At 44.5% G+C, this 27,969-nt stretch overlaps 2 protein-coding genes across 4 annotated transcripts in view; one reads left to right on the top strand and one right to left on the bottom strand.

Annotated features, from left to right (window-relative positions):
• Positions 1-3,790, top strand: part of dpep2 (dipeptidase 2) — a 10,502-nt gene extending 6,712 nt beyond the window's left edge. For 2 of the 3 annotated variants that reach the window (XM_030376933.1, XM_030376932.1), the window contains exons 5-11: positions 343-493; positions 933-1,002; positions 1,609-1,785; positions 1,906-1,990; positions 2,101-2,176; positions 2,474-2,609; positions 2,695-3,790. In XM_030376933.1, the coding sequence (XP_030232793.1) occupies positions 343-493; positions 933-1,002; positions 1,609-1,785; positions 1,906-1,990; positions 2,101-2,176; positions 2,474-2,609; positions 2,695-2,883 (884 nt within the window). In that variant the 3' untranslated portion in view covers positions 2,884-3,790. The remainder of the gene's footprint in view (positions 1-342; positions 494-932; positions 1,003-1,608; positions 1,786-1,905; positions 1,991-2,100; positions 2,177-2,473; positions 2,610-2,694) is intronic. The other variant, XM_030376934.1, reaches the window with a different exon arrangement.
• On the bottom strand, positions 3,547-27,969 carry slc12a4 (solute carrier family 12 member 4). The gene is made up of 24 exons (XM_030376931.1): positions 27,831-27,969; positions 19,322-19,416; positions 17,997-18,128; positions 17,415-17,561; positions 16,865-16,919; positions 16,384-16,514; positions 15,545-15,786; positions 14,951-15,165; positions 14,281-14,445; positions 13,783-13,881; positions 13,564-13,621; positions 13,231-13,405; positions 12,697-12,815; positions 12,108-12,206; positions 11,830-11,949; positions 10,973-11,077; positions 10,168-10,336; positions 9,614-9,809; positions 9,044-9,213; positions 7,651-7,782; positions 7,448-7,555; positions 6,173-6,360; positions 5,391-5,524; positions 3,547-4,502 (listed from the first exon to the last, which is right to left on the bottom strand). The coding sequence occupies exons 1-24, from the start codon at positions 27,967-27,969 to the stop codon at positions 4,411-4,413; spliced, it is 3,285 nt and encodes a 1,094-aa protein (XP_030232791.1). The 3' UTR covers positions 3,547-4,410.

Raw genomic sequence — 27,969 nt, 5'->3', positions numbered from 1 at the left:
ATAATTCTTCTCATTTTAATTCTCTTATCAACATGGTGAAGTGCATCGGCTTGCCTTGTGCAAATGATTTTTTATTGATAACAACATTGGCATATACACTGATCAAAACAGGACAATACAAAAAAAGAGCCTATAGTGCAATTAAACGACTGCTTTGAACAAATGTCATTTGAACATAGCAGTCAGGCTACTGCTTCTTTGTTTTGAGTCAAAGAAAAAAAAAAAAAACGCCGTTAAATTTGGTTTGCGTTAACGCCGTTAATAACGTGTTTAACTGACAGCTCTAATATCTATATATCAGTACCTGGTCATCATGCGTGTGTTTCTGCTGGCTGCGGTCAGGACTCCGCGGGGCAGAGTCAAGGGGTAAGATAGCGTGTGTGCTCAGCATCGAGGGAGGTCATTCCCTGGACAGCAGCCTGCCCACTCTCCGGATGTTCTACCTGCTGGGGGTCCGCTCCATGGCCCTCACACACAACTGCAACACCCCCTGGTGAGGAGGACCTGGGTCACTAGAACATCATCTTCTTTAATTAAGAAATCATGGTCATGTGATTAAAAACGGGGGCTTAGTTTTAGGTTGGGTTAAGTAGATGGTGTAGTGTGGTGTAATGGGTTGGTACCAGTCGAAAGGGTCCGGGTTCAATCCCCGATGTCCACAGTCTAACTGTAGTTATCCCTGAACAAGACTGCGTAACCCCTACCTGCTGCTGATATGCATCTCCAGTCACTGGAAGCAGCTTTGCATAAAATGCGTTGATGATTTAACAACACACACATACTGACACACTCACCAAACATGTGAGGAGTTTCTTTGATGTTTCAAACTTGAACATATGTCTCATGAGAAGCCCAGGATATAAAGACATCTTATTCCTGAAATACTGCGTTTCTTCATGGATCTATGTTGTGTTTCAATCCTCTTTTGGTAGGGCCGGGTCCTCCTCAGATCTTTATAATTTCTATCAGAGAGAGAACAACACCCTCACTCTCTTTGGTCAGGTACGCTCCATCTTTACGTTGCGTTCTGTTCCTCATGCTTCACAATATTGTTCCATATTATTTGCGACAGGCATTGTTACCCGGGCTATTACGATCTTTACATAAAACCAAATCCATGTTTTACATGCCCCAATTAAAGCCAACAGGTTCTATTATCTACAATCCAGGGTTCCTGTTCCAGTTATTAGGGGATGTTTGTTCTCTACGTGTCGTAGTTTGAACTCCGTCCTCTCGTCTGTGGTCCGCCCTTTCTGCACATGCCAGAATTAAGGATTTTCTTGTTTCGTACTCATATCATGGATGGATAACTCTACTAAATTGACTTTTATATTAATGGGGGTTTTAATGAATGAAATCTATCTTAATCAAAAGTTGGAGTACCGTACCGTTTTTTTTGTATAGATAGAGGCGAAGCCCGAGTAAACTTCAATGTATTTTTCTCCTTACTTAACATAACAATGTCCAGCCACGCATACAGTTCTTCCTGGCTTCTACACGCCAGGGAGAACAAGGAGAATTCCCAACAAGACGAGACACGTCTGCTGATGAAAGGGCTTTGTAAAGCCCCATCACCGGTCGGATGTGATGGTGCTAATGCCTTGCTAGGCGGTGGTGCAGGAGATGAACCGACTGGGGATGATCGTGGACCTTTCCCACAGCTCCTGGGAGACGGCCAGGGCGGCCATCAGCGTCTCCAAGGCTCCCGTGGTCTTCAGCCACTCCTCCGCCTACGCCATCTGCAACCACAGCCGCAACGTCCCCGATTGGCTGCTGCATGAACTGGTATGAAAGTGTGTTTGTGTGTGTGTGTGGGGGGGGGGGATGTCAATCATTGGTATGGTGTCAATAGTTTTTTTGTATTTTTCCAGAATGAGTGAAATATTTATAGTTCTGTCTCCGCAGAAGAAGAACCGTGGTCTGATCATGGTGACTCTCTTCAGTGACTTTGTGGCCTGCGAGGGTCAGGCTAATGTGTCTTCTGTGGCCGGTAAGGAATCTGTGTGGATCAGCCAATCATCTGTTTCTGTTGTTTGTATGTGTGGTGAGTCTGTAAATGTTCTGAAGCCTCTGTTGACATGCTTTTATCGTTTTTTGCAGACCACTTTGACCACATCAGAAACACGATTGGAGCGGAGTTTATTGGAATAGGGGGAGACTATGAAGGCGTCCTTCGGTAAAAGAAAAAAAGGTTTTTAACAAGCAGCAAAATTACAAGTTCAACATAGATATGTGCTTGTTCTTTGTGCACCATTCTTACATTTAAGGACATTTAACCTAAATACACACATGCAAGGCGACAGCCAGCTCGTCGGCAGTATTAAGGGGGAGGTGTCTTGCTCAGGGACACCTCAACACTCAGCTAGGAGGAGCTAGGGGTCGAACTAGCGACCTTCCGGTTAGAAGTTAACCTCCTGAGCAAAGCCAACCACCATCAAACAATGTGTGTCTACATTCTTTAATTGATCAACAGATTTCCTTTGGGACTAGAAGATGTCTCCAAGTATCCCGTCCTCATCAAGGAACTGCTGCGCAGGAAGTGGCCCGAACAGGAAGTGGCGGGTGTCCTGCGACAGAACTTCCTGCGTGTTTTTGACGAGGTGGAAAAGGTGAGTGATCCCATCATAACCATCACATTTAGTGTTACTATCAAACCAATGTGATTCATCCTTATTATTTGACCTATTTTCTCAGGTGCGTGATGAGTTGAGGTTGAGCCCGCCGGGTGAGGCGCAGATCGCCCCGGAGGAGGTGGATCACCCGTGCAGACTGGTGCTCCGCCCGCCCCGTCCTCAAGCCCCCACCTCGGCTCCGTCCTCGGGACCACCACGGTTCCTTTCGGTCGCGCTCCTGCTGCCCGCCAGCCTCCTCGCTCTTCATTGATCCGGGCTGAAACTCGGGCTGAGGATCCTGAATCTCATCATGTATCGCTGTGCTATAAAACAAACCCTTAACCAAAACGTAGAGCCATCTTTCGAAAACTATTCTTTTATGATTCATTTTGATATCTTATATTTTATATTCAAGATTTATTTTACAAAACACTGTTTATCCTAATAAAGATATTAGCTGGACTGAAGATTATAAGATATAGGGTATCACTTTGGAATACTTGCATCTTTGAAGCATTAACAATGTAGTAACTAGACAATTCAGCATTTATACACCGATACTTCATGCATAATCAGTTAATTAAATTATTAATAAAAAAATGGAAGAACAAACTATTGACGTGTTAACTGATTATGAATAGCATGCCAATGAGTATTCATACTTGATAAATGAGAATCACTATAAATTCTTAAAGGTTTCAGTTAAGTGTTACCGAGATTTGGTGTATAACTTTATGGCCTTATAAAACTAGCAGAGTTCATGTAGCTATTTCTGTTAGACTCAAATCAGGCAGGCAGCACACACAATCTGCAGAGTTATGCTGTTTGATGAATAAGTATTTGATTGCAAGTGACTGTTATACATAAGACACTCAACTTAAGTTGACAAATCAAGGAAAAGCTATCCAGTTGACAAAATACAAGACTCCAGGCATTCCATTTCCTTGGTGTTTTATTTATTAATACAAAAGGTAGTCTTTCCCATCCACACTTCAATCTATAGAGTAAGAAACAGGAATGTGTGCAACAATGCCTGTGATGGCGCAGGAAATATATCTTGTTTCTAGTCCGTCAGATACAAAATCAAATAAAAATACATGTGTGGTGATTCCAAAAACTATTTATCTTCAAAACGTATTTCTTAACAATATAAATCCTTGTCGAATACAAAACATCCATAAATAAAAAAAAAACAAAGAACACCTTCAGCAATTGCTTTTACAATTCCCTTGCATCTACATTCACAAATAACATTTTAATACACGTCCATTACCAGCAATGACTTTTACAATTTCTCATCATGTTTATATCTCTCTAACCTCATTGTGGGGAGAACTAACAAATAAATAAGGTAATAAATACATTTCTGCTGCCAAGGCGCTGCTAAAAGCGTTGGGTGAGGCGCACTGCAGAAGCTAGCGTAGCAGAAGAAAGAAAGAAACCAATCCACTGTCCAGAAGAGTCCGTCTGACTGCGTTGTACAGAGTCCCTATTTAGTCGCAGGTGTATCTACACGCTAGCATAGTTAGCGAGCTTCTAACTAAGAAAATACAAAAAATACTGACATCGTTGATGGACGTTTGGTCTGAACGTGACTTGGAAAAGTTGGGATATTAACAGATATTTCTGAGAGAGTCTTCTTTTTGTAAAGGATCTCAGAAGTCGTAAAGCGAACACCAGTACCGCTGGTCATGTGTTGCTGTGTATCGCCGGGTCTGGGCCGAGGCCCGGCGAGCCCTTTATAGTAGTAGTATAGTAGTAGTAGAGTAGTAGCAGTAGTTAGGGTTAGGGTGGTTGGTCAGGAGTAGATGGTGATGACTTCCCGCCCCCCTCCTCGGACCAGCAGCACTCGCTCCAAGCCCTCGGTCAGAACCTCAAGGAACTCCATGTCTGACGCCAACGTTAAGCCAATCAGCCGGGGCGAAACAACACAGAAAACATGCATCACATATTCTATGCTGCTTGAGCGCTCCGCTCAACTACCTCAGGTGGACGCCTGGTACCGCCATCGCTCAGAGCAAGCAAAGGTCCATCATCAAAGTCAAAACAATTCTCTGCATTGGCACCGCAGCGGTGGAACGAGCTCCCGGCTGCCAGGAGAGTTGCTCACCGGCTACCGCAAAAGACTCAAGACCAGAGGCGCTGCATCCCATTAGGCATACCAGGCAATTGCCTTGGACCCCGGGCCACTACTAGGGGGCCCCCTAGAGCCCAAAAAAAAAAAAAAAAAAAAAAATCGCTCCATACCCCCCCCCCCCCCCGTCAACAATCGCTCCCCCCCCCCCGTCAACAATCGCTCCATACCCCCCCCCCCCCCGTCAACAATCCTCTGCCTCGGGCCCCCACACTCCCTAGAATCGCCCCTGCTCAAGACTCACTTGTTCAGAGTTCAGCTGGACTCTGCATAGCCTCCCCAATAACCCCCCCAACCTTACATACTTATTGTATAATGTACTTCCTTGAACTTAATGTCCGCACTTATTGTACGTTGTACGTCCTGGCACTTAAAAATAGTACTCATCATTGTGTAGCATCTTATCCGAGCTATCTTTGTTGTATACAGGGAATGGGTTAACCTAGTGATTGTGAGTGCTTGGCTCGGTTCTATGAACATCCTTACTGTACCCGACAGCGATATATGGTTTCTCTTTCTTCTGACAAATTAACTTATTTTAAGTCGCTTTGGATTAAAGCGTCCTCTCAACACCCTGAATTTAAATGTTAATGTAAGAGGAAGTAAGAAAAAATATTAGGTAGATGTTAGCTTTGTAAGGATACAGTTCTCGTCCCCGCCCGTGTCCCGGGGCGGGCCGGGCATGTTGAGCAGCACCAGGCGGGCGTCGTGGGACCGGTTGACGATCACCTCGTTCAGCTTCACCGCCGTGTGCATCCGCCTCACGTTGGACTGGTCCCTGGAGGGGGAGAGAGAGAGAGACAGAGAGAGAGAGAGACACAGAGACAGAGACAGAGACAGAGAGAGAGAGAGAGAGAGAGAGAGAGAGAGAGAGAGAGAGAGAGAGAGAGAGAGAGAGAGAGAGAGAGAGAGAGAGAGAGAGAGAGAGAGACACAGAGACAGAGACAGAGAGAGAGAGAGAGAGAGTGTGTGTTAAGGGTCCTTATGGCACTCACAGGGTGAGTGTCTAACGCTGCTTTCAGGCGTAACGACGTGATATGGTGTGAGATGCACTTTAAGGCTGAGTAAACCACCACGACACTTTGTGCCATTGGAAAATGCTCTGTATGTGTCTCAGAAGTGTTGGAACAATGCTGTGTTCATTTTGACAAAAATGAGTATGTCCTATGTACACACTGCATGTTACACTCCTCGAGTGTGATGTGAATTTTGACCATGCTTGACAATGTCGCTCTCACTTGCTCAAGGTAATACCAGTGTGTAGTTTTTCGAAAACCATTACGACTGTCACGACTTTTTGATATTTGAGGTGGAAAAAAGTTGTTCTGCTAAAACAGGCATTAAGTGTTCGGTCAAACGACGAAACCGATGAAGTCATTTATCCTCAGTCATTAAGATTCTCAAAACAGAAGTCGCTCCGACTCACGGTTTTAGGCTGATGAGCTCTCTGAAGTTCTCTGGGGCGTTGGTGTGGTTCCTCCTCTCCGCCTCACACTTCTCCTTGGTCCAGGTCATGTGGACCTTCTCCGTGGGAGACTCCAGCACCTCCTCCTCCTCGTCAGAGTACAGGCTTCCCATGCGCACCAGGGAGTGCCGGTCCTTCACCAGTTGGGCCTTCACAGGACAACAGAGGATCAGGAGAGATGAAGTTCTGGGAAAACCATGATTTTAGTAGCTTTAGTAACTTATTTATTTTTTACTTATTGCTCTGTTTTGCAGTTTTAAATTTTTTGGATTGATGTATTAGCTGCTTGATTTTAAATTGAATATCCTCCCCATTAAAATTGCATGTCAAAGACTCTTCTTTCATGCCTTGAAAGAAATTTTATTTCATATATTAAAGCCGAGGATAATGGAAACCAATTCCGGTGTAATTACCTTAAAACAGCTTGCTAAGTGCTTTCACATTATGAAATCAGTTAGCAGGCCTATTCCAGCCTGAGATATTTCTATCTCCCCGTAATTACAGACTTGATTTGAACAGTACACACCACGGTTGTAACATGTCCCCTAGCAGTTTTGCGACGGCTAAACCATTAAGACTTCACCACACTCCGCAACCTAATAGTTTGAGACATTCCCGTTTGAATTAAGCACATAGATATTTGTTGAATAAAACGTATTGACGACATGAAAAGCAAAAATACTTCTCACTATCTTTTTCATATTATCAACACTAGCTATCCTTACATTATGTACCGAGATAACATGAGATAATGATACAGAATCTAATAGTCTAATAGTAATGTAATCTTATCCCGCCCTCTCCTGAGGCGAGAAACATATTTGGCAACAAATAAGTTAAAATGATTATGCTCATTCTCAATGAGCCTTGACACGTACCATTCAGTGAGTGCTACGGGGACATAGGGTTGAATTGCAGACAAGAGCCATTGTGACAAAAGGTTTATGTTGCCGCTAAGTGAGTGGGTGCTGCGCACTTGACTTGAATTGTTAAAGGAGTTTTTGCCATCATGATAATAATGATGATGATTTTTCTGGCATAATTTACATTTTGAAGCTAGCCAACCGTTTCAACCCCAAACGATTTGATCGTCCCACTAAAAACATTAGGCCTATTCAAAAATTAAAATACAGTATGATAAAAAGGTTAAGAAACAACAGGCAATGCAAAATCACACTGGAATGTTGCGATGTCCCCTAGTACCATGTAGAAGGTAAAGGATCTGCCAGAACTCACCTCTCGGTCCCTCTCTGCACTGGACAGCCTCATCTGCCTCAGCATCTGAGACCTCTGCTCCATCATCAACGTCCGCTCGTACGTGTAGGCGGAGATATCGCTGTCGTGCTGCGGAATCAAGTGTGTGCGAGTATGAGTGTGATACACTGGTCCACTACCAGGACCCCTATGTCTCAGCATGGGATCTGAGCACGTAGACTCACCATCTCCACCACCTCCACCTCAGCCTCGATCCTTAGCTGGTAGAGGAAGGTGGCTAGGTCCTTCTTCATCTGGATGCTGTTGTCGTCCATCTGGGCCACGGTGAAGATGCGCATGTTGCACTTCCGCCACACCTGGAACACAGAAGCCAAACATTTTAACAACATTTAAATTTTTTCTTTAGACTCAATTTGGATGTTACTTTCATGTTTGCTTCTTTTTTTCTCGAGGGAGATCAAATACATCAGGTATATGAAACAAAATCAATTGTATTAACCAAACATTATACGCTGACATATATACTCTTTGTTTAGTCTTGATTACCCTGTCACTAAAAATCTATTCATTCATTCATGAACTGTAAACCATCCATAAATCAGATCACGTGAAGCAGTGTAGATGTGTCTATCAGATAACATGACTCATAATCATACTTCTAGAGCTGTGTTGAAAAAATCGATTTTCCGATTTTTAATCGATTCGCATATTAATGACCGATTATCGATTCATACGTCCAAAGATCGATTTTTTTTAATAAAAAAAAAAAAAAACATTAAAAAATTAATATTTTATATATTCATGGGAAATATTCATGGGATTCCCCTGAACACTTAGGGTGCTGCATATTCTTGAAAACAAATCTTGAGTGTGGTTTTAGAACAGATTTGAACATGCTCATATAGACGCCATTCAGTGCTTTTACAGTTTAAAATGTTCTGTTCTTATGTTCGCACTTTAAAGAAAAATGGTCAACGTTTACATTTTATACTTCCAGTTTCAGTACTTCTCAGTTTATTAAGTGTGAGCAGTTTTAAAATAAAAATGCTTTTGGTAGCAACCGCTTTTGGGTGAATTCTTAATTATTTTCAAGCATAATAATAATGCACTGGTTAGTGTCCCAGTAGGAATCCACTGTTGCAGATATAGTCACCTCAATGATGTCCTCCATTTATTGTCCTGAATTATCTTTCTTGAAGGTAGATTGACCCTTAACCTTTTCATCACTCTTCCAGCCATCAGTAACTACCAATACTTGTAAGATTTGCTGTTTAATATTGCTATAATACTAGTTTTAATATGTTGCTTCTCTACACAGTCATGAAGTGAAGGAAACGGTTCAAATACATTTTTCATTTTTAATAACATTAACCCCCGGATCGAATCGAAATCGGATCGAATCGGAAATCAGATCAGAATCGGATCGAATCGGATGGAATCTGAGAAAATCGGAAAAAAATCGATTCTGAAACTTAAAAATCGGAATCGAATCGATTCTTGAAATGTGAATCGAAACCCAGCTCTACATACTTCTATTCATAAAGGCCAGTACATGTCTTAAGGTTTAGCTATGAACTTAAAGAAGAGCTGTCTGGAGGAGTCCCTACTAGCGGTCACCTTGTGCTGCTTGAGCAGGAAGGGCAGCAGCATGAGCATGCCCCCGTCGTGTACGATCCACCACACGTCGATGTTGCCGTCGCTGAAGCGTTCGTGGTTGCTGGGGTAGAAGGACACGTTCTTGGGCACCATCAGGGCCAGGTGGGCGGCCGTGGTGCAGCGCACCGTGTCTGGGGGACGGACAGAGATCAGCCGTTAACAATATGAACAGGAACTGTGGATATCTACACCTGATGTGAGCAGTGGTGAGAATTTCCCCCCAAAAGACATATTTTTTAACTATATAGTATTCTATTCTATTTAACATATTTTATTATAAAAAATGTGCATGAAAAATATTAATTAATTTTTAGGACGTACCTATTGGTTAAAAATCGCTGCATTTTTTTTGTACTTTTTTTAATTTTAACAAAATAAAATAAAATGTAACTTCTTTTTTTTTACAACATTTTTTGGGGGATTTTTCAATCAAAACTTGAAGGACAAAAATCCCTGGTTCAATCTGAAACCAAAATCCCAGGTGAGCATCTTCAACCACAGAACTCAAAGGTTTTGTCCCTCTACACGTACTGATGAAGGTCTTCCAGGCGCGGGGGTCCTCGCTCTGCCTCCAGCCGTAGGGCCAGCCCATCACCACCGTGTTGTGCTTCATGCCCCCCAGGCCGCAGGACTGGATCAGGTGGGCAATGCCGTCCCTCACCTTGGAGGCCACCACCACCTGGCAGAAGCCCTTCACCCGCTCAATCTCCATCATGTTCTTGATGGCCTAGGGAGGGATGCGGCAGGGGAGACTTTAGAGGGATGAACCAGGAATTCTGCATTTGTGTTTATCCTTGCATGTCTTTATTACACTATTTATTTATTTATTTGTTAGTTCTTCACTACCTTAACATTGAAAATAATTATTTATTTGGAGTCATATTATATATTCAATCTAAATTTCTTCTTCTTCTTTAATATATTAAAAACCTTATAATATATTTTCTAAGCTTTGAATGTATGGGAAAGATTGATGTTGATTATTTTGGTGTTACTGCGTGGACTGCAGTACAGACAGTATAGCCCCGAACAAACAAACCAACAGAGCTAGCCTGGTGGGCCAGATGTCTGCCTGCTGTCTCTACCTGTTCAGACGCCTGTGTTTCCCCATAGCTCTCCAGGAAGTTCCCCTGGATCACAGAGCCCACGATGGTCAGCCCTTTGCCCGCCTTGAGCTGCGAGGCGAAGGTCAGCAGCCGGGGGTACTTGACATGGAGGTCTTCGTCCATCTTCAGCAGCACCAGCAGCTGAGGTCTTTCAACAAAGATAAGAATACACAAAAGACTGTGAGTAAATACTTCAACACATTTTAGTTTATTGACTTTGAATCAGATGTGGTGCTCTGAATCAGGCCTACTGATATTGAGACCATCTTGTACCTTCTATGTCATGCTAGTTCCCTCACAGAGACACTGGCCAAGAGTGTATACAAGGCTTTATAAGACACACATGCTATAGTTGGAGCTAAACAACAAGTGGCCTTGTTAAATATCTGTATAGCATAAAGGCCAATCCACTTATAACATTTAGAATATTCTCAAAACACAATGTAGGTTACGATAATGCGGCTCATTAATTTGTGATATCACAACTCATTTCAAGTACATTACAGCCATACTAGATGGATAACTAAGTATGATCTTGCAATGTATTTTTAATGTAATGCATTTTTAATTGTTCTATATGCAAGGCACTTGCTATATAAAATGCTATACAAATAAAGTGTAATAATCTAATTAATATTACGACCATCGTTCGTCTGACAAATTGAGTCAAATCAGGAGTTAATGAACCTACAGTGGCTCGATTCCCCGTCCAGCAGAGTGCTGTCTTATATATGTGGTGTGTGAAGTCCCAGAGTGCTGAAGTGTTTTTCATCTGAAGCCCTACCTCCAGTTCTTGGTGTGGGGCGGCCCGACCTCCAGTCTCAGCAGAGCGTAGCGAGCGGCGCTCAGTGACAGGCCTCTTATCCCATCGCCCCACTCCTTCTCTGCCCTGTGGTTCCAGAGGCGGACATAGGTGACAGATAGCGGGAGGGACACAAATGGAAAAACAGATACACAAGTCAACACAGACGTGTGGCGTATGGTAAGTAGCTGCCGCAGCACCGGCAGCTTGGTGCAATACAGACAAAGAGGGGAAAACACACAGGGAACAGTCCTCCACACAAACACACCGGCGAATAACAGACTGTACCAGGGAGAGAATCGCAGCAGGAGAAGAAGGAGCAACCTTTTGATAATGTCAAAAGCAAGTCGGTTTGGATTTGCTTCACCCTGCGGGTGACTCATGCCTTTGTAGCAAACGTGTTCCAGTTGGCCCGATCCTTTATGAGTAATTCCTTCCAAATTAGTGTTCCTAAACGCTGTTGTTTCAGCTGAAATAACGTGATCGTAAAGGGGCTTGCAGGGGCAAGTCCTCGCTGTTACCTACTGATAGCATCCAGGAGGTGGTTTCATTTTGCATAATGGAGCATCATCTCTGAGCAAAACAACGGAAGGCCCGGTGTGTTTGAAACCTAATGGAGACCATGGCAACTCATTCCACATCCAATAATGGACAGCATGCTGGGTAATTCACTGATACTGATACTGATGAATGTAGTTGAATATCTAAGTAAACTACATGTTCTCAATAGGCAACAAGACTACGTACTCCCCATCATAATTTCTTACAAAAGGAAAAAGGTATTATCATTATCGCACAACATTAATGACGTGGTGGAAAACGAAAAACCAGTGACTCACCCTTGGTACTCGATGTACTTGTAGATAAGGCCGGCAATGCCCATGGCCACGATGGCGTAGTACCAAGACGAGATGAACATCAGCGCCACGCACATGATCATTCCCAGGAAGGACAGCGCCCTGCGGACCAGTGGAACGTCACGGTCAGTACATTGGAATGGTGTCTTTATAATGGACAGTTACTTGGAGACACTGTAGTGGACGCAAACATTTTTGGTATCCACAGAGAGATGGACCCAGTGGTTCTCGTCTTAACCCGACATCACACCTCCACTCACCAGTGGTAGTACTTGAAGCGTGGCCTCCAGTTGGGTGTGCGCAGCAGAGTTTGGACGGCACACGCCAGGTTCACGAAGAGGTAACACATCAGGAAGAACCTGTTGGATCAACATGTATAGCGTTTATACACACTGGCGTCTGCATCGATGGAGCTCAAGGTTTACATTGCAGAGGGAAGATTTATCCTCTGTGCAGACGTTTTAGAATTGATCGCAGGTCGACATTATACTTTCAAATTTTGCATGTCTACGCATGTCTACGTTGTATTTTTGCATTTTTGCATCCTTCGGTATCTTGTCAACCATCACAATTCATCGGGTATTCGCATGAGTTAGCATGTATAAAACATGTTCAAAAGTGGGTGCTTGCGTGGGTGCTGACAGCACCCACACATTTCTCTGAGAAATCAAGAGAGATAGAGAGATTAACTTAGAGAGACAGTGAGAAAGAGAACGAGACAGAGTGAGAGGGAGAGAGGAACAGAGAAAGAGAGAGAGAGATAGAGAGAGAGAAAAAGAGAAAGAGTGAAAGAGAGAGAGAAAGAGAGAACGAGACAGAGAGCTAGAGAGAGAAAGTGCGTTAGCTCACATGGAAAGGATGGGGGCCACCATGTCCAGGGAGGCGATGAGGATGCCTAGTTCAGCGATGACCCCGGTCAAGAGCAGGGCCCAGGTGGGCTCTCCGTTGGCCTTACCATGCCCAAACACCTGGCACGGGACGGGAGGAGGACTAGTTTGAGTGCTACATAATGTTTGAGTGCTACATAATGTTGGGTGTCCACCAGGCTACCCCGTTTTGGGTTAGGGTCCGAGTTGTCCATGGGAACATCCCCGTTTATTTTCTGGCGGGTTTACCAAAGCTTAAACACATCATTGTAAACCATCGGGCCTGTTCTGCCCCAGGCCTGTTCTGCCCCAGTTTACTACAGGCCAACATTCACCCTGAGAAGAGGAGGCTAAGTGGAAATAGGTCTGTTTTCCTTTCAGAAATATTAACATAAGATGTTTGGTTGTGACATGCCGAACTACAAATTTCCCCGCTTTTTATTTCAGAGATCTCCTTAGCATAATGGCTGTGTTGTTCATCCCACGAGTGGTGTGCGTGTGTGAATTGTGCTCGTACCCGTAGGAACGGGATGATGTTGTCCTTGGCGATGGCCTGTAGGAGACGGGGAGCACCGGTCAGGGACTGGAGCCCTGCCCCCACGGTGGAGAAAAAGGAGCCAATCACGATGACCCAGGGTGACGGCCAGGACAGAGTTCCCACCACTAGATTCTTATTGACCGCGTCCCCAAACCTTCATACAGCCGCAGGGGAAAGGTTTGTAAGAGTGAGAGTCTTTCAGTACGTTATGATTACCTATGCTAGGTGAGCAAACTAATATGACTTGGCTTAACGCACTATGCGTACAGAAAAACAGATCTATTTCTCATATTCTACATTTTGATGACTTACTTGTCCCTCAGGACCACACCTTCGATGCAGGCCCCAAACAGAACCACAGAGCTGAAGTCTGAACGCAGCAAGTCAAGGAGAATACTCTGTTACAATGCTCTGTTACAACTTTACATCCTCTCAGATGACTGGATTGTTATGATTCATATTCTAAATAAAATCATCTCAGGCATACATTGACTGTCATTATCACTTCAAGCGGTGGTTAAGTGTGGATACAGACGAGCGACGTGGTGGTGATGGCCAGGATGGTTCCCACAGGGATGGACTTCTGGGCGTCGCGGAGGTCTCCCGACCGGTTAGACCCCGCCATGATGCCTACAGGACCCGGGGAGAAAGTGAACCGGATCAGCTGATTACATTGTATTCCAATGCATCCACATTGGAATACTTCATGCCTGAAGTTTAAATGAAGAAAGGCAAGAGAGAAAAGGTATTAATTGATTTACATATTCAACAATATTAAAAAATCCATTATCAAACCTTCCTCACTGAAGAATACTAAACAGGTTTGGCAATTTCACTTGTATGAAGCTTAGTATGAATCTATCCACATAAACACGGCTTAGGATTAAGAACAGGGTTAGGGTTAGGGTTGGTTGATAGGGTCTGGGTTAGGGTTGGTTGTTAGGGTTAGGGTAAGGGTCAGTGTTAAGGTTAGGGTTAGGGTTAGTGGTTCCTGGTCTTTATGAGCGCTGTGAGGCGAAGGCATCGTACCTGTAGCGGAGGGAAAGAAGATCCCTACCAGCAGCGTGAAGGATGTGGCGATGTCTGCGGTCACATACATGCCAATGCTCTCCGCCGGCCCCTTGGCATCCACCGAGGACAGGCCCGCTTTCTCCATCACGTCATTCTTCTGCATGTAGTCCCCCCACATGTTGTCTGACGCAGGCAGACAGAGAGGCAGACAGGCAGACAGAGAGGCAGACAGACAGATAGGCAGGCAGGCAGACAGAGAGGCAGACAGACAGACAGACAAACAGACAGACAGACAGACAGACAGACAGACAGACAGACAGACAGACAGACAGACAGACAGACAGACAGACAGACAGACAGACAGAGAGGCAGACAGACAGACAGACAGACAGACAGACAGACAGACAGACAGACAGACAGACAGACAGACAGACAGACAGACAGACAGGCAGACAGACAGACAGACAGACAGAGGAGTCAATACATTTGACATTGGAAGTATTTGGAACAGGTTCACTTGACAGATAAATGCACAAGAAGAAATTAAATAATAATTAACTTATTATAAAACTGAAAGTGAATTATAATGTCTTGTGGGAAGGAGGAGTCCACCTGAAAATAACTTTCCTCAGATTAAAAAATTCACCCAATCTGCCTGACAAAGTCCCACAGTGTATTATTTAATCACCACTGATAATGCCGCTGGCCAGGCCGGGGATGGCCGGTATCTCCGTCAGGTTGTTCTGGCTGAAGTAGTCGTCACACTGAGCGCTGCTCACGTTCCCCTCGGGGCAGAAGGACCTCCACAGCTGGCTCGGGACGGTCTCGTTGCCCACCACCACCGTCTTGGAGCACACGTCGAAGAGGTCTCTCTCCAGGGTTCTGTTGCCCAGCATGCAGACCCTGCAGGGAGACGGGACGTTAAGGTAGGACAAATACTAAAGTACTTAAGTACTACTCAAAGTCACAATGACCAGCGCCACAGGAATACCTACCACAACAATGATAAGTAACAGCTAATAATCAGTCCGGACATTTGGAAATCTATGGATGGATTAAAAAGGGATATGACATTGAGAAGGCAAAATAAAGCTGCCATTTCTGTTAAAGAAAGAAAACAACAAAATACCGAATTATGCTATTTAGCAGACAGCGATTAGTATTCGATTTAGAATTACAGTTAGGCATCTTGCTCAAGGGAAGCCTTCCAGTAGGGTGCAGTCATTGGGGGATCGAACCCTTCACCTCTAGACCCTCTGGTTGTTTATCAAGGTGGACTCACGTGAACTCCGGGGGGTGCGTGATGGACTTGATGGCACCGGCGTAGATGGAGAAGATGGAGATGATGACGCAGGCGAGGAAGAGCGAGGCCAGCTTGTTGACGTACTTGACGCCCACAAAGACCACCAGGGCCATGAGGCTGAGGCAGAGGGTCCCATACACCCTCATGTTGTTCAGCATGGCGCTGTCCCCGCCGTGGGGGCCGCTGGCATGGAATATGGCCGCCTGGGGGAGAAGGTATTTCTGGAAAAGAAGAAGAAAAATTAAAGAGTACATTTGATTGAAAAATAAAATATATAAAACAATCACTGACTGCAGCAACTAAATGTTAAATCGTAGTATTGTGCGAAAAACAGCTATTTTATTTCTGTTAAATATTTTTATCTCTGACCCAGCAGTCCATCAAGGTTATAGCTGAACTTCTTTGGGGGGCATAGAGCCTTGGCCGGAAACAGGAAAGGGGCGGAGTTTCACCCTGTTTCCTGGAGCGAAACTCAGATATTCTAACCAAGAAAACTAATTAGCACGAATGGAAGAAGCCTTCAGAAGGGGATTTAACTTAGTTTTTTCTGCAGTGGCCGGTCTTCACAGCAGGATTTGATCCAGCAACATGATTGGAAGAAAAAAATATGAGGGGAAGAAATGCAAACGCCTGTCCACGCAGATTTTAGCAGTTCTGCCGTCAGTCTTTAAACATCCATCGAAAGTCGGATGGATAAAAGGACAAAACTAATCGGCTTCACCTCTCGTCATTTACGTATCTTGTCAAGAACCACATCCCACAGTGGGCACGGTTGACGGCGTTCCAACATTCATCTTAGACAGCGGATAACAACTAACCAGGAAGATTTCTATAGCCCCAAGTATGTACATGGCAGCGGCGAAGGTGGTCCCCAGGTAGAAACACAATCCCACCGCCCCTCCGAACTCTGGGCCCAGCGAGCGGGAGATCATGAAGTAGGCTCCTCCAGCTGAAAAATAGGACCCGCCGTTACACACTCAGAATGACTCATAACTAATACCAGCACCGACACGCATTGTAAGTTCTGACTGGGATTATAGTGTTGTTGCAATTCATCCACACTTCGGCCTCGTACCGCCCGTTACTCTCAGTTATCCAGAGGGCTGTTTTGGGTTAACTTGTTCATCGGGGTTGGATTATTTCACCACACCGAATAAAATGTGATTCAGGGGTGGAGGGGTAGATAAAGGGAGAACTGTAATTGCAAATGTCTGTAGAGTGCATCATATTTTGTATCATAAAAACCTAACGATACAAGGGAGCGATAATACGGTATTATCGAGTTTATGGTATAATTACCTGGAACCACACCGTTCGTCGCAATGGCACTCATTGATATGGCTGTTAGCATTGTCTGTGAAGAAATGAAAAAATGGCCGATATAAATATAATGCTTTCATCTCTCATTGAGATCTTACATCAGCCGACGCTCCTACACTAACAATGAGAAGCAGGTTATTGAAGAAGCAAAAAGGGATAAATGTGTTGGAGGCTAAAAAAACACATGTTTAACGCTGATAGGTTTGTTTGAAATGATTCACATGCCACCCTGCCCTGACTTCCGTCACCAGGCAACACAGAGAGTGTATTCTTGTTTTATTGACTGTTGGGTGAAAGCAATGGATTGTGACCCAGATTCATATTGGAAACAACGACCACGTGTGTGTGTGTGTGTGTGTGTGCATGTGTGTGTGTGTGTGTGTGTTCGGAGTGTGTGTGTGTGTGTGTGTGTGTGTGTGTGTGTGTGTGTGTGTGTGTGTGTGTGTGTGTGTGTGTGTGTTGTGTGTGTGTGTGTGTGTGTGTGTGTGTGTGTGTGTGTGTGTACATGTGTTTGTGTGTGAGTACTTACACACGAGCAGCACATGAAGACGATGATGAGGGACTGAGCGATGCCGGCCGTTCCTACGATCCAGGTCAGCCGCAGAAACAGAATCACCCCGAAGATGTTCTGCAGGCAGGGCAGGTACACCCCCATCAGGGTGCCCATGTTGGGGGCCTGTCGGAGGGGAGTGGACTCTTAATACAACAGGGATGGAGTATCTCACACGTCACCAATTCATAACAGGTAAATACACACAATAGTTTATGTGATAGTTCGGGGTGTGAATAAAATCTAAAATGAATGTAATCTAATCGAATATTCGTGATTCGCTATTCATGAACTCAATCCACAGTGAATACGTGCACCTAATAGACACTTGTAACTAATGTTACACAGTACACCTTACAGGGAACATGTTTAGAGCAGGGAACATGTTAAGAGCAGGGAACATGCTTAGAGCAGGAAATATGCAGAGAGCAGGGAACATGTTAAGAGCAGGGAACATGCATAGAGCAGGGAACATGTTAAGAGCAGGGAACATGCATAGAGCAGGGAACATGCATAGAGCACGGGACATGTATAGAATAGAGTCATCAGATGACCTCTGACCTTCGGGGCCTTCTTGCGGGAGACGTTGGCGCTCTCCTCTTCCTCGTGCTCCCGGGCTCCCTGCGTGATGTTGGTGTAGTTGACCAATCGGCTGAGGAAGCTGGAGACCTTCGGACGTATGTCCAGCTCTTCCTGTAGGGAACAGAGGAAGGAGGTAGCCATGGAAGAGTTGATCCAATGCATGAATGAATACATCTCATAGGGGTGGGACATCTTGTTTGGGAATGTGTAGGCTACAGGTGGACTGCGGACGGACGGCAGATGGCTCAGGTGGTAGAGAGGGCTGGCTGGTCACCCGAGGGTTGCCAGTTCGATCCCCAGCTCCTCCTAGCTGAGTGTCATGGTGTTGATAATTATCTTTCTCTGATGAGGCGGCTGTCGCCTGGCATGGCTGACACCTCCGTTATTGTGTGAACGTGATTGTGACCGTGTGTGTGTGTGTGAACGTGTTTGTGAATGGGTGCCTTTTAGGTGTTTTTAGAAAAGTGCTGTATAAATGCAGTCCTTTTACCAATTAGACATTAGGATTCGACCCCCCAACCTTATGACTGGGAGTCAAACAGCGTACAATTGTGAAAAGTTAGTACTATTACCTCAAGAAAACTATGTCTACAATTATTTATATTATTATTCCTTTAACTAGTATTAACACTGCTACTGTTATAGCAGCACAACCAATACAATTAACAATAACAAAGAACCACATACAAAATAAATCAATTGCTCTTAGAATACATTTTCCATCTGCATATCTTGCGATCATTACGTTTAATGGCTGTGTGTCACAAGGTCCATAATAAGGATTATTGTGATGCGAGCTATTAGCTCAGTGGGATCAAAGCTAACAAGGTAAACAGCTGTTTGCAATAACAGGGGGCTGCGTTCCAATGTTAAGTGTCATGGCGTGGAGACGCAGCACATTAGCCTACACTGGAAAGTGCACAGCATAAAGCACTAACGGGGCGCATTTGTATCGCATCTATGTGAGCTCAATCATCACCATTGTGATTTGCACCACACTCTGCAACCATACCCAAATGCTCCTAACCTTTGTCCCATTCTCATTTCACTGTTTGATTTCCGAGAGTCCCCACCGTTATGTCTCTCTCTCTCTCTCTCTCTCTCTCTCTCTCTCTCTCTCTCTCTCTCTCTCTCTCTCTCTCTCTCTCTCTCTCTCTCTCTCTCTCTCTCTCTCTCTCTCTCTCTCTCTCTCTCTCTCTCTCTCTCTCTCTCTCTCTCTCTCTCTCCCTCCCTCTAGGCTAGTGTGGTTGTAATATGTTATGTAGGATGTTTCTTAGTAATGTGTAGCGTTTGTATAAACAGACCTCAAACAAGGCCAGATTCCGGTCGTAGAAGTCGTTTTTCCTGGCAGCATCCACATTATTAAGGAATGGACTATCTTCTTTGTGATTCCCAAGTCCTAAAAGAGACACATTTGAGCGACAAAGTAAGAATTGCTCAACAATGTATCATATATATACTTTGATGAAAAATACAAAACATGTCAACACATCCATGTTGAATCCAATTGAACAAATATGATTAATTCATTGTATGACCTTAGTAATTTATGCAACCTGCAATTTTGAGGAAACATATTATTGTTGTTTTAGGATGTCATTATCAATTAAGTCATTTTTTTAAATGAAATGTATCGAGCAAAGCAAGCAATATATATAGTTTCCAGTTGTACAGTCAAAACCTTTTTCCAGTTACAGTGTTCTGCACAACATTCCCCAGAATTTGAATTACACGGTTGACCTTCAAGTCAAAACATAATTTTCCAAAGCAGATTTTGAGCTGAGAAGCTTAAAATCAACTTACAAGGGATGGATCTCAAGAAACTGTGGCGAACATTGCCCTTGCCGAACCACTGGCAACCATGTCAACGTAGCTTAGCAAACTTGAGGCAACAATTACTGTTGTAATCTAATTTCATCGTCAATAAAATCCTGCATTCCAGGGGGGGGAGACAATGCAGCAGAGAAAAGCTGAGCGCCTAGAGCCAAGAAAGTGAAGCTGCAATTCACACACACACACACACACACACACACACACACACACACACACACACACACACACACACACACACACACACACACACACACACACACACACACACAAACACACCTCATTAACAAAAAAACTAGCATGTGATCTGTGGGTTATTAGAGCATGTAGAGTTTGCCACTAAAACCTTCCTGCTGAATTCAATTACGCGACAACAAAACACTCCCAGCTCAGTGGGCATGAAACAAAGTACCGGAAGACCCTCGGCGGTGCTCTCTGCTGCCTGCATATACCTAAAGTACAGCTGCTGCAAAGTGGAGCTGGCTGCGTCCCCGTAGAGCCCCTCCACTCACCTGTGGTCCAAACCCCCTTGTAACTGCTGTTGTTGTGGGGCAGCATGGTTGCTGAGGTCCCTAACTGGGCTGTTGTACTATGATGTACTACTACTCCCTATGATGTCGGCTGTGGTGCAGCACTGTGCTCTGAGCTGCGAGGGGAAAAGTCAATCACCATTCAGGACACACAGCATCACCCAGGGTCAACAAACAACCGGAGGCCCCGGCACGCACGCTCATACACACATGGACACCCGGACACACACTATAGTCACACGCAAACACGCTAACAGACTGTGAGATCCAACACAACAGCTTTCACTGTAAGTGTTTTTCATCATAAAAAGAGGTTGAGTTATGTTATAAATTTATACAGGCTAATAGTGATGCATAATATGCCAGAAAATGCTGAATACTCTTGCAAACAAAACAGGGAATATGACCCCTTTTAAATACAAAATAAAAATTCCCCCAAAACGGTGGCGATCTTGTTTGCAAGATAAGACATAAGCAATGCTTATGCTGCCCTCTAGTGTATGAATGCTCTTAGTGGCTCTTCAGGAATATCAATAAAAACAGAAAACAATTATTTGATGCAGTGCTCAGTGTTGGATGTGGCTTTCTAATGCAACATATTTTGAGGACCTGTATCATGACATGTTCCAATCTTGAAGTCAAAAAAAGAAAAGTTCAGGCCTATATTTGCGATGCATTCAAACATTGATCCAGTTGTAAAGGAAATGAGTTCAGGCTCATACCCCATCAGAGCTGGTTATTCATGTTTACGTACATTTTAACTTGTTGCTGTTGACATGGTAACGCTGTAAGATTGCCACAGGGCCCTATGTTCACTGCATGGAGCCCTTAATGCAGTGCACAAGGTCAAAGGAGCTAGCGAAGGGGTGTTTGGTGTGTGTATTTGTGCGTTCCTGTGTGTGTGTGAGTGTGTGTGCGTGGCTGCGTGTGTGTGTGTGTGTGTTTGTGCATGCCTTTGGTGGGGGAGGGGGGGAGGGTCTCCAGCTAATAACTTCACTTTGGACTTCTAATTACAAAGATTAGGGATTAACTCTGTTACAAAGTCACAAACACACACACACACACACACACACACACACACACACACACACACACACACACACACACACACACACACACACACACTGGAGCTTGCCTGCCATGACAGCCTTGTGTCAGGGCACACAACGGTAGCACAGGGGATTTATGCTAGCGTGTTTCGACAAGTCACTCGTTGGTCTCTCCTCTCTGAGAGACGATCCACCACCTCTCCGGGGCTGAAACACTATCTGAGATAGCTGGGAAGGTAAGAGTAACCGCACAAGCAGGTTTTGGAACAAGCTGAGGTATTTTAATTAAACTGCCTCCTTGTTTCAGGCGACCACCCCGGTGCTGATGAACAGATGAGCGCTGTGTATGAGTGATGAGATGAGTTGTACGGGACATCGAGAGAGCATGTCACATTAGTCCGTGACATGTCGGACCTTTGGATGGAGATGATGTCATGGGATCACACTGACCCTTCTATGGCAATTACAGCAAGTCAATATTAGCTGTTGGACTATAGAAGCAGGGCACGGTGTCTCCTTGAAGGCTGTGATCAATGATCATCATTTCCGAAATATTACACCGTTGTGATGATAATGAATATCACCCCTCAGCATTAACCCCCAGAACTTCTCCAGAATGTTCTGGGGTTGGGAGACTTAGTAACCAACAGGCATTTGTGCAGATGGGTATCAGCCAGAGAACGCTACATCATCAAAGAATCCAACCTCCCTTCAGGCCATCCTCAAGAACTTCCCCAAAACATAGGACTAGTTAGCTAGCTTTAGATAAGGGACTGCCTAAATTTGCCCAAAATGCTTCTAAAATACATTGCCAACCCTATAGCATTAACAGCTCTTTGACACAGGTGGCTGTTTCGTCTCTTCAGCTGACCTTGGGTCTGATAATCAACCGAAAAGATGGACACAGTGATATGAATTTGATGGGCCTTTCATGGGCTAGATTAGTCCTAATTAGAGTACAGTTTGTATGACAAATTGGTCATGTGAAAGTATATTTCAAACCCAAGACCGGATCAGGGAATCACAACCGAGACGTCCTGGATGAGGTGGTCTTATAGGTCTCATATCGTATACACAGTGAGACGGGTACCCTGTTGGGTTTTGCATGGTGAGAAGGGAACTGTCATTACCATGACATTAATGATGGACACACACAACCCCCACTGCTCAAAACTTCACAAAACATGTCTTGTGTGATACGAAGCAGTTGTCTCTAAAACACGTGAAGCTGGGGCACTAGTGTCCTGTACGGCATTTTAGTAGTGGCACCAACTAAATAACACATAGTGTGTTTGTATGCCTATGTGTGTTTGTACGTGTGACTGTTTGTATGTCTGTTTGTGTAGGGGTTAAGAATAAGCCCTTTCTACCTTGAGCCTCTACTTCACAACATCTCGGCCCTGATAACCAAAGAAACCGCCAACACTGTCACTGCATAGCCAAACTGGGATTCTTCAAAAACACATAAACATAGATTTTGTTATTAATAAGTTAACTGACAAATGAGGGGCTTTATTATAGCTTTTTCCTTCTATTTATAACCTAGTGAGAAAAGTCAGCATGCCAGGACTGTTAGAGCCGATTAGCCGTGGAAAACAATATCGCTCACCATTAGCCCCTTGGGCTGTGAAAGCTGCTTTGCTGAACATCCTGTTTAATGATCATTTAATACTGAGAGGCAGAGAAGTCATGCAGTTTAGCCCACTCTACCATGGGGTAAGTTGCCAATAAAACTGTTTGCGTGCGTGCGTTTGTGTGCATCTCTCTCCGTGCTTCTTTGATGAACAAGTGTATAAAGCGTAATGATGTACAGATGTCATAAATATATGAATATCTATGTGTATAAAACGTAGGTCTCTTAGCCAGGCCCTCAGTTTAATTTCTTGGTGGCTGAGCTAATAATAGTAATATCAGTTTATTAGTCAGTATGTCATGGTTGTCACCTGTGCTATTACCTACTCAATAGAAGTTTGAAGTATAACTTCATCCAATATTTGCCGAATTGACCAGATGTCCAACCATGTCGTCACATGCAACAAACACCGCTCAAATCAGTTCTGCAACCCTTCAAACGGCGTGCAGGAACATCATGGTTCCTTGATCTGGAAGACTCCTATCACAAGACCAGAGGAATGCCAGCGTGCGATGCAGCGGTGCATGCTAGTTCTTGACTGGCGCTAATGATGAGGAAAACGACAGAAAAAAAGTCTAGAAGGTCACGAAATGTGAGAGTCGGTGGATCAGTGTTGATGTTTTCCGGGCTGCATAGTAATGCCATTGAAGACAGCATGGTGTCTGTCATTAGCAGAGAATATCTGTTCAGTATATTGAAAAGGAATCCACTGATGAAGCTTCAGACATCCCTCTGATAGGAGTATTTAACAGATGGTGCGGCAATTATGATAACACTTAAAACCAGTTTGCAAAATAAGCATGGATGTCTCCGAAAGCCTGTGGAAGAGTTCTGTCTACTTCTTAGGGAAAGCATTCCACGATATACCATTCAGGAGAGCTGATCCAGTGTCTTTCACTTTGTCTCAAGCCTCACAACAGCCGTATAGAATGCTATGTTCTTTGCACATACCATAGGGATAAAAATACATATTAATTTTGCACAGAAGTTTGTTTCTGGAATGAGAGCATTAGGATGACGATCAATCTGTTGGCCTATTTAATTATACAGCACCGAACTTTAAAATGGCTCTGGGTATTATCTCTAACAATTAATGTCAATGTCAATGTTCAGTATCCAGGGTTATTAAACAGATTATATTTCATTCGCAAATGCATTGGTAATATAGGATATTTAATATTTAGTTGTATTGTAAACAGCACCAGTATCCATATCCATAATTAAGATCTTATGAAAAACTATAAGAAAAGTGATATAATGTGTTTGTCCTTTCCTGTCCGACCTAAAATGCCAGAACCTTGGAGTCTGTCAGCATGAACTCATTTTCCAATAGGGTCACAAGGTATCCCTGTCCTTAATCATGAGTGGCCAAGTTTAATACGACCTTCAAGGACACAAGCAACTTCGCTAGCCTCAGGGAATAGTTTAAGGTAAGGGGAAAAGGAAGGGCTTCCTGCTGTTATAAACCGATTATCTCAGGTTTATTTCAGGTCATATTTGTTGTGCCCTATTCTGTTTCACTGATTTCTCACAAAGGTTTTCAAAACAACCTGAAATGTTTACCATTTACCCGATACATTACGGCAACAGCATCGCCAGTCATTCTTGACAGCTGGTCCAATAGAAGAATATCAAAAGTTCTTAAGTTCAGGCAAACACTGAACAAACAAAAGCGACCACATGCTCACCTATTATAAGGGCGCTATCAGTTTGAACAACCAAATTAATCAACTGAGAAACTCAATGCAATATCAACATATCAGCATTCAACATGCGCCCCCAAAATAAACGCTATAAGTCTTTATAAACAGACAGCAGCATGTACCCGCACACACACACCCACATATCTATCATGCCCTCAGCATGCCTGACCCCCACTGCCCTGTGAACATAGTCTTAAGCCGTTTTGTATGATATATCTCAGCATACGGTGTACAGGAGTATCATATACACCATGTGTTTGGACTGGATCAGAGCGAGCCACTGTTCTTCCAGAATGTGTTAAACCTGAGGAGGGACTGACTCTGAACTCTTCCAAAGCAACACTATCTGGCAGACAGCCCCGTAGCTCCATATAGGAGAAAAAAAAACAGTAGTTGGGATCTTTACGGCTCAGATGCCTTGGTGTAGGTCACTGGGGCAGCAAGTTGGGCTTTTGTCCACTGGTCTGTCTGCTGTTTCTAACGTTTCCTGATGCAATTGAATGAAATAAGGGCTGTAAGCATGCACAGTGTTGCCACGGTGTTAAAAGATCTCAAAGCATGGGCACATGTAAAGATGCAACTTATTTTATTACACTACATATAATGTTTTGTAAAATAATCTAATTTAGCACATGACACCATCAAATAGAATGTAAGGATAGCATATATGCACAAGGAGGAGAACGCAGTTTCCGCTAAGACAGTTTGAAGTGTGTACCCAGGCCAGCAGTTCACAGAGAGACACAGATCCAGCACATGGCCGGCATACTGCACTGGTCCTCTAGTGGAGGGCAGCTCAGCTACAATGGCCACAGTGTTCAGTGAGCAACGGGGCACAGAGTTGTGTTCTCAGACCTGAACAAACTCAGCCCTGTGACAGGCTAGCAGGACGGGACATGACACTGGGGTCCTTCAGCATGTTCCATACACGGAGCCACCACACCCACCATGAAGTCACGCTTCATACGTCCGTTCTTGGAACACACATCTGGCACATCGGTGTTGTTTTTATCCGGTTCCACCCTCGACTAACACGATAGGAAAGTTGAGTTTCTCCATCACATCTTTTTATCACTTTCAGGACAAATTTAAAAAAACGATGTTTATTCAATGAAGATGAACCCAAGGATTATACCGGTCAGGGAGACCAAACCTTCCTTAGAGTCTCTCCTGCCATCACTAAAACTTCCGTTACCGCTTCAATTAAGCAAATTCTCTTTTCAGGACCTGTACTTTCTTTTAAATATTTTGCAACAGGGGACACACAACGCTACTGACAACACATCACCCACATCCATAAGGTTATGCCAACTGAATTTTAAGAGTTTTGTTTGAACTGGAGAAGCCGTTGTGATCATTTCCATAATTAAAGATATTCTATCACTCGCTCTCTCTGGCTCATGTGTTGAGGCAATAGAGCTTAAGTCTTATTCAAATGCTTTAGGACATACTGTTGGTTTTCTTTCAAATGGAAAGGCAGTGGGATCAGAGGCAAAAAGAAGTCACTGGAACAAATTGATCAGCCCATAGCCATAGCCATAGCACATAGCTAAACTGTCGGGCCTTAATCTTATCAATATTCTCCATGCTTGAATTAACATTTCATATTTCTTTCATGCACTTCTTTGCATTCGAGGGACTTAGTATCAGAAAACTTTGCAAAAATGTCCTGAAACGCACTCCCTCCTTTTAACACAGTTTCATACGTCGGATAGACTGATAGACACATGTGCTGACAGACAGACAGGCAGACATACGTGCAATCTGACAGGCAGGCAGATAGACAGACAGACAGACAGACAGCACGTGGGACAGACTTGTGTGTCGTTAACGGTGGTTCTCCTGGTTAAAGATTAACCGTGCTCAATGAGTTTACACGACCTGACATGGACTGTCAGAGAGGTTTACTGGCAGCCACGCAGCAGTAAATGAATGGGCAGCCAATGTGTGCGACCGCGGCCAGCCCTGTTCCATACAGTAGTAGACCTCGGGCCGGCCCACCCAGCCATGTCACGGTGCAGGGGCTGCCACTCCCAAGCCTGGCCTTTTATTAGCCCTCTGCCTGGCTAAGCCTTGTCTCTAGTTTGTCCCTTTGTTTATTTTATGGTTTTGTTTGCGACTCCACAGTCCACCCAAACCACCATGAACCCAGCAGTCATGAAATCCAATCCAGCACCAACACAAAGACTCTCCTTCTGTGTGCCTCCGGCTCTGTGTGAAGGAGTCAGCCATATCTGGTTGTCTTAGTTGCTACAGTACACAAATGTGGAAACAGAGAGGGAGAGAGGGCCAGACAGACAGACTGAAACAGGCTGAAACAGGGAACTGAAACCTGGGGTGCTTTGCACTGCGTAGTGGAGCTGAGTGCGCTCAGCCTGCTCTTTGTCAGAGGAAATCCTCTCTTGGCACAAACACAGCTCCATCTTTTGTCCATGGGAGCGCTTGTTTTCGAGTTTTTTAGTTTCCCCTTTGCTGTAGGGCTGTGCCCCTGCCAGTCCCTCGCTCTCCCCTCCCCCCCCCCCTCTCCTCCCCCCTTCTCCCTCCCTGGCTCCTTCCCAGGAGCTTTCGCCTCCCACATTGTAGTGTCTTTGTCCCTATTCCCCATACATCTTTGAGAGGAGTTTGGGGTGTAGGGTTGGGGGTGGGGATCATTGTAAGGGTGATGGAGCAGACACATGCCCAAGTTCTGTTGAATTCGGGGTTCATCCAATATCACAATCTTCTCTGCTTCCTTCCCTGTGACAGCAGTGTCTCCGAGAACATACCCTCGAGTGAACTTAAAAACAAAAAAACTTTCTGCTGGGAAATAAAAAACCAAACAGTGCCTGTTGACCTGAGAGATCACCATGGAAACCATGAGAAACCAGCTGCTCAGAGCACTCGCTAAACACTTATTACCAGCTCCCCCCCCCCCCTGAGGACGTGTCTTATCACCCCCCTCCGGATGAGATAAGTGTTCCCGTGAGCGAGGAAACAAAAACAAAACAACAAACATGGTAGCCAAGAAGCCAATCGGAAGCGATTAGAAGCGGTTGCTGTAAGTCGGCGGTGCCTTGGGGGCTCCTCACCATCAGAGCTGGCCGTGTCCTGGTGGCCCGGGTAGCCTCCGCCAGCAGCATCCCTGTGATCCACCCAGTTGAGCCCTTCCAGGCTGTCATAGTGGGACTGGCCGCGGTCCTCCACCGGCACCACTGTGAAGTGAGGCAT

Source organism: Gadus morhua, chromosome 14 (assembly GCF_902167405.1).
Source record: "Gadus morhua chromosome 14, gadMor3.0, whole genome shotgun sequence".
In the NCBI taxonomy this organism is placed as follows: domain Eukaryota; kingdom Metazoa; phylum Chordata; class Actinopteri; order Gadiformes; family Gadidae; genus Gadus; species Gadus morhua.
Note: the sequence above shows the minus strand (reverse complement) of the source record. Positions and strands in the feature narration are given on the sequence as shown.

Coding starts and splice junctions, on each gene's coding strand:
- slc12a4 (XM_030376931.1), bottom strand. CDS start 27,969: ATGCCTCACTTCACAGTGGTGCCGGTGGAGGACCGCGGCCAGTCCCAC. Junction 11,950..12,107: donor CGCTTCAAGTACTACCACTG/GTGAGTGGAGGT, acceptor ACTGGTCCGCAG/GGCGCTGTCCTTCCTGGGAA. Junction 11,078..11,829: donor AAGTACATCGAGTACCAAGG/GTGAGTCACTGG, acceptor CTGGAACCACAG/GGCAGAGAAGGAGTGGGGCG.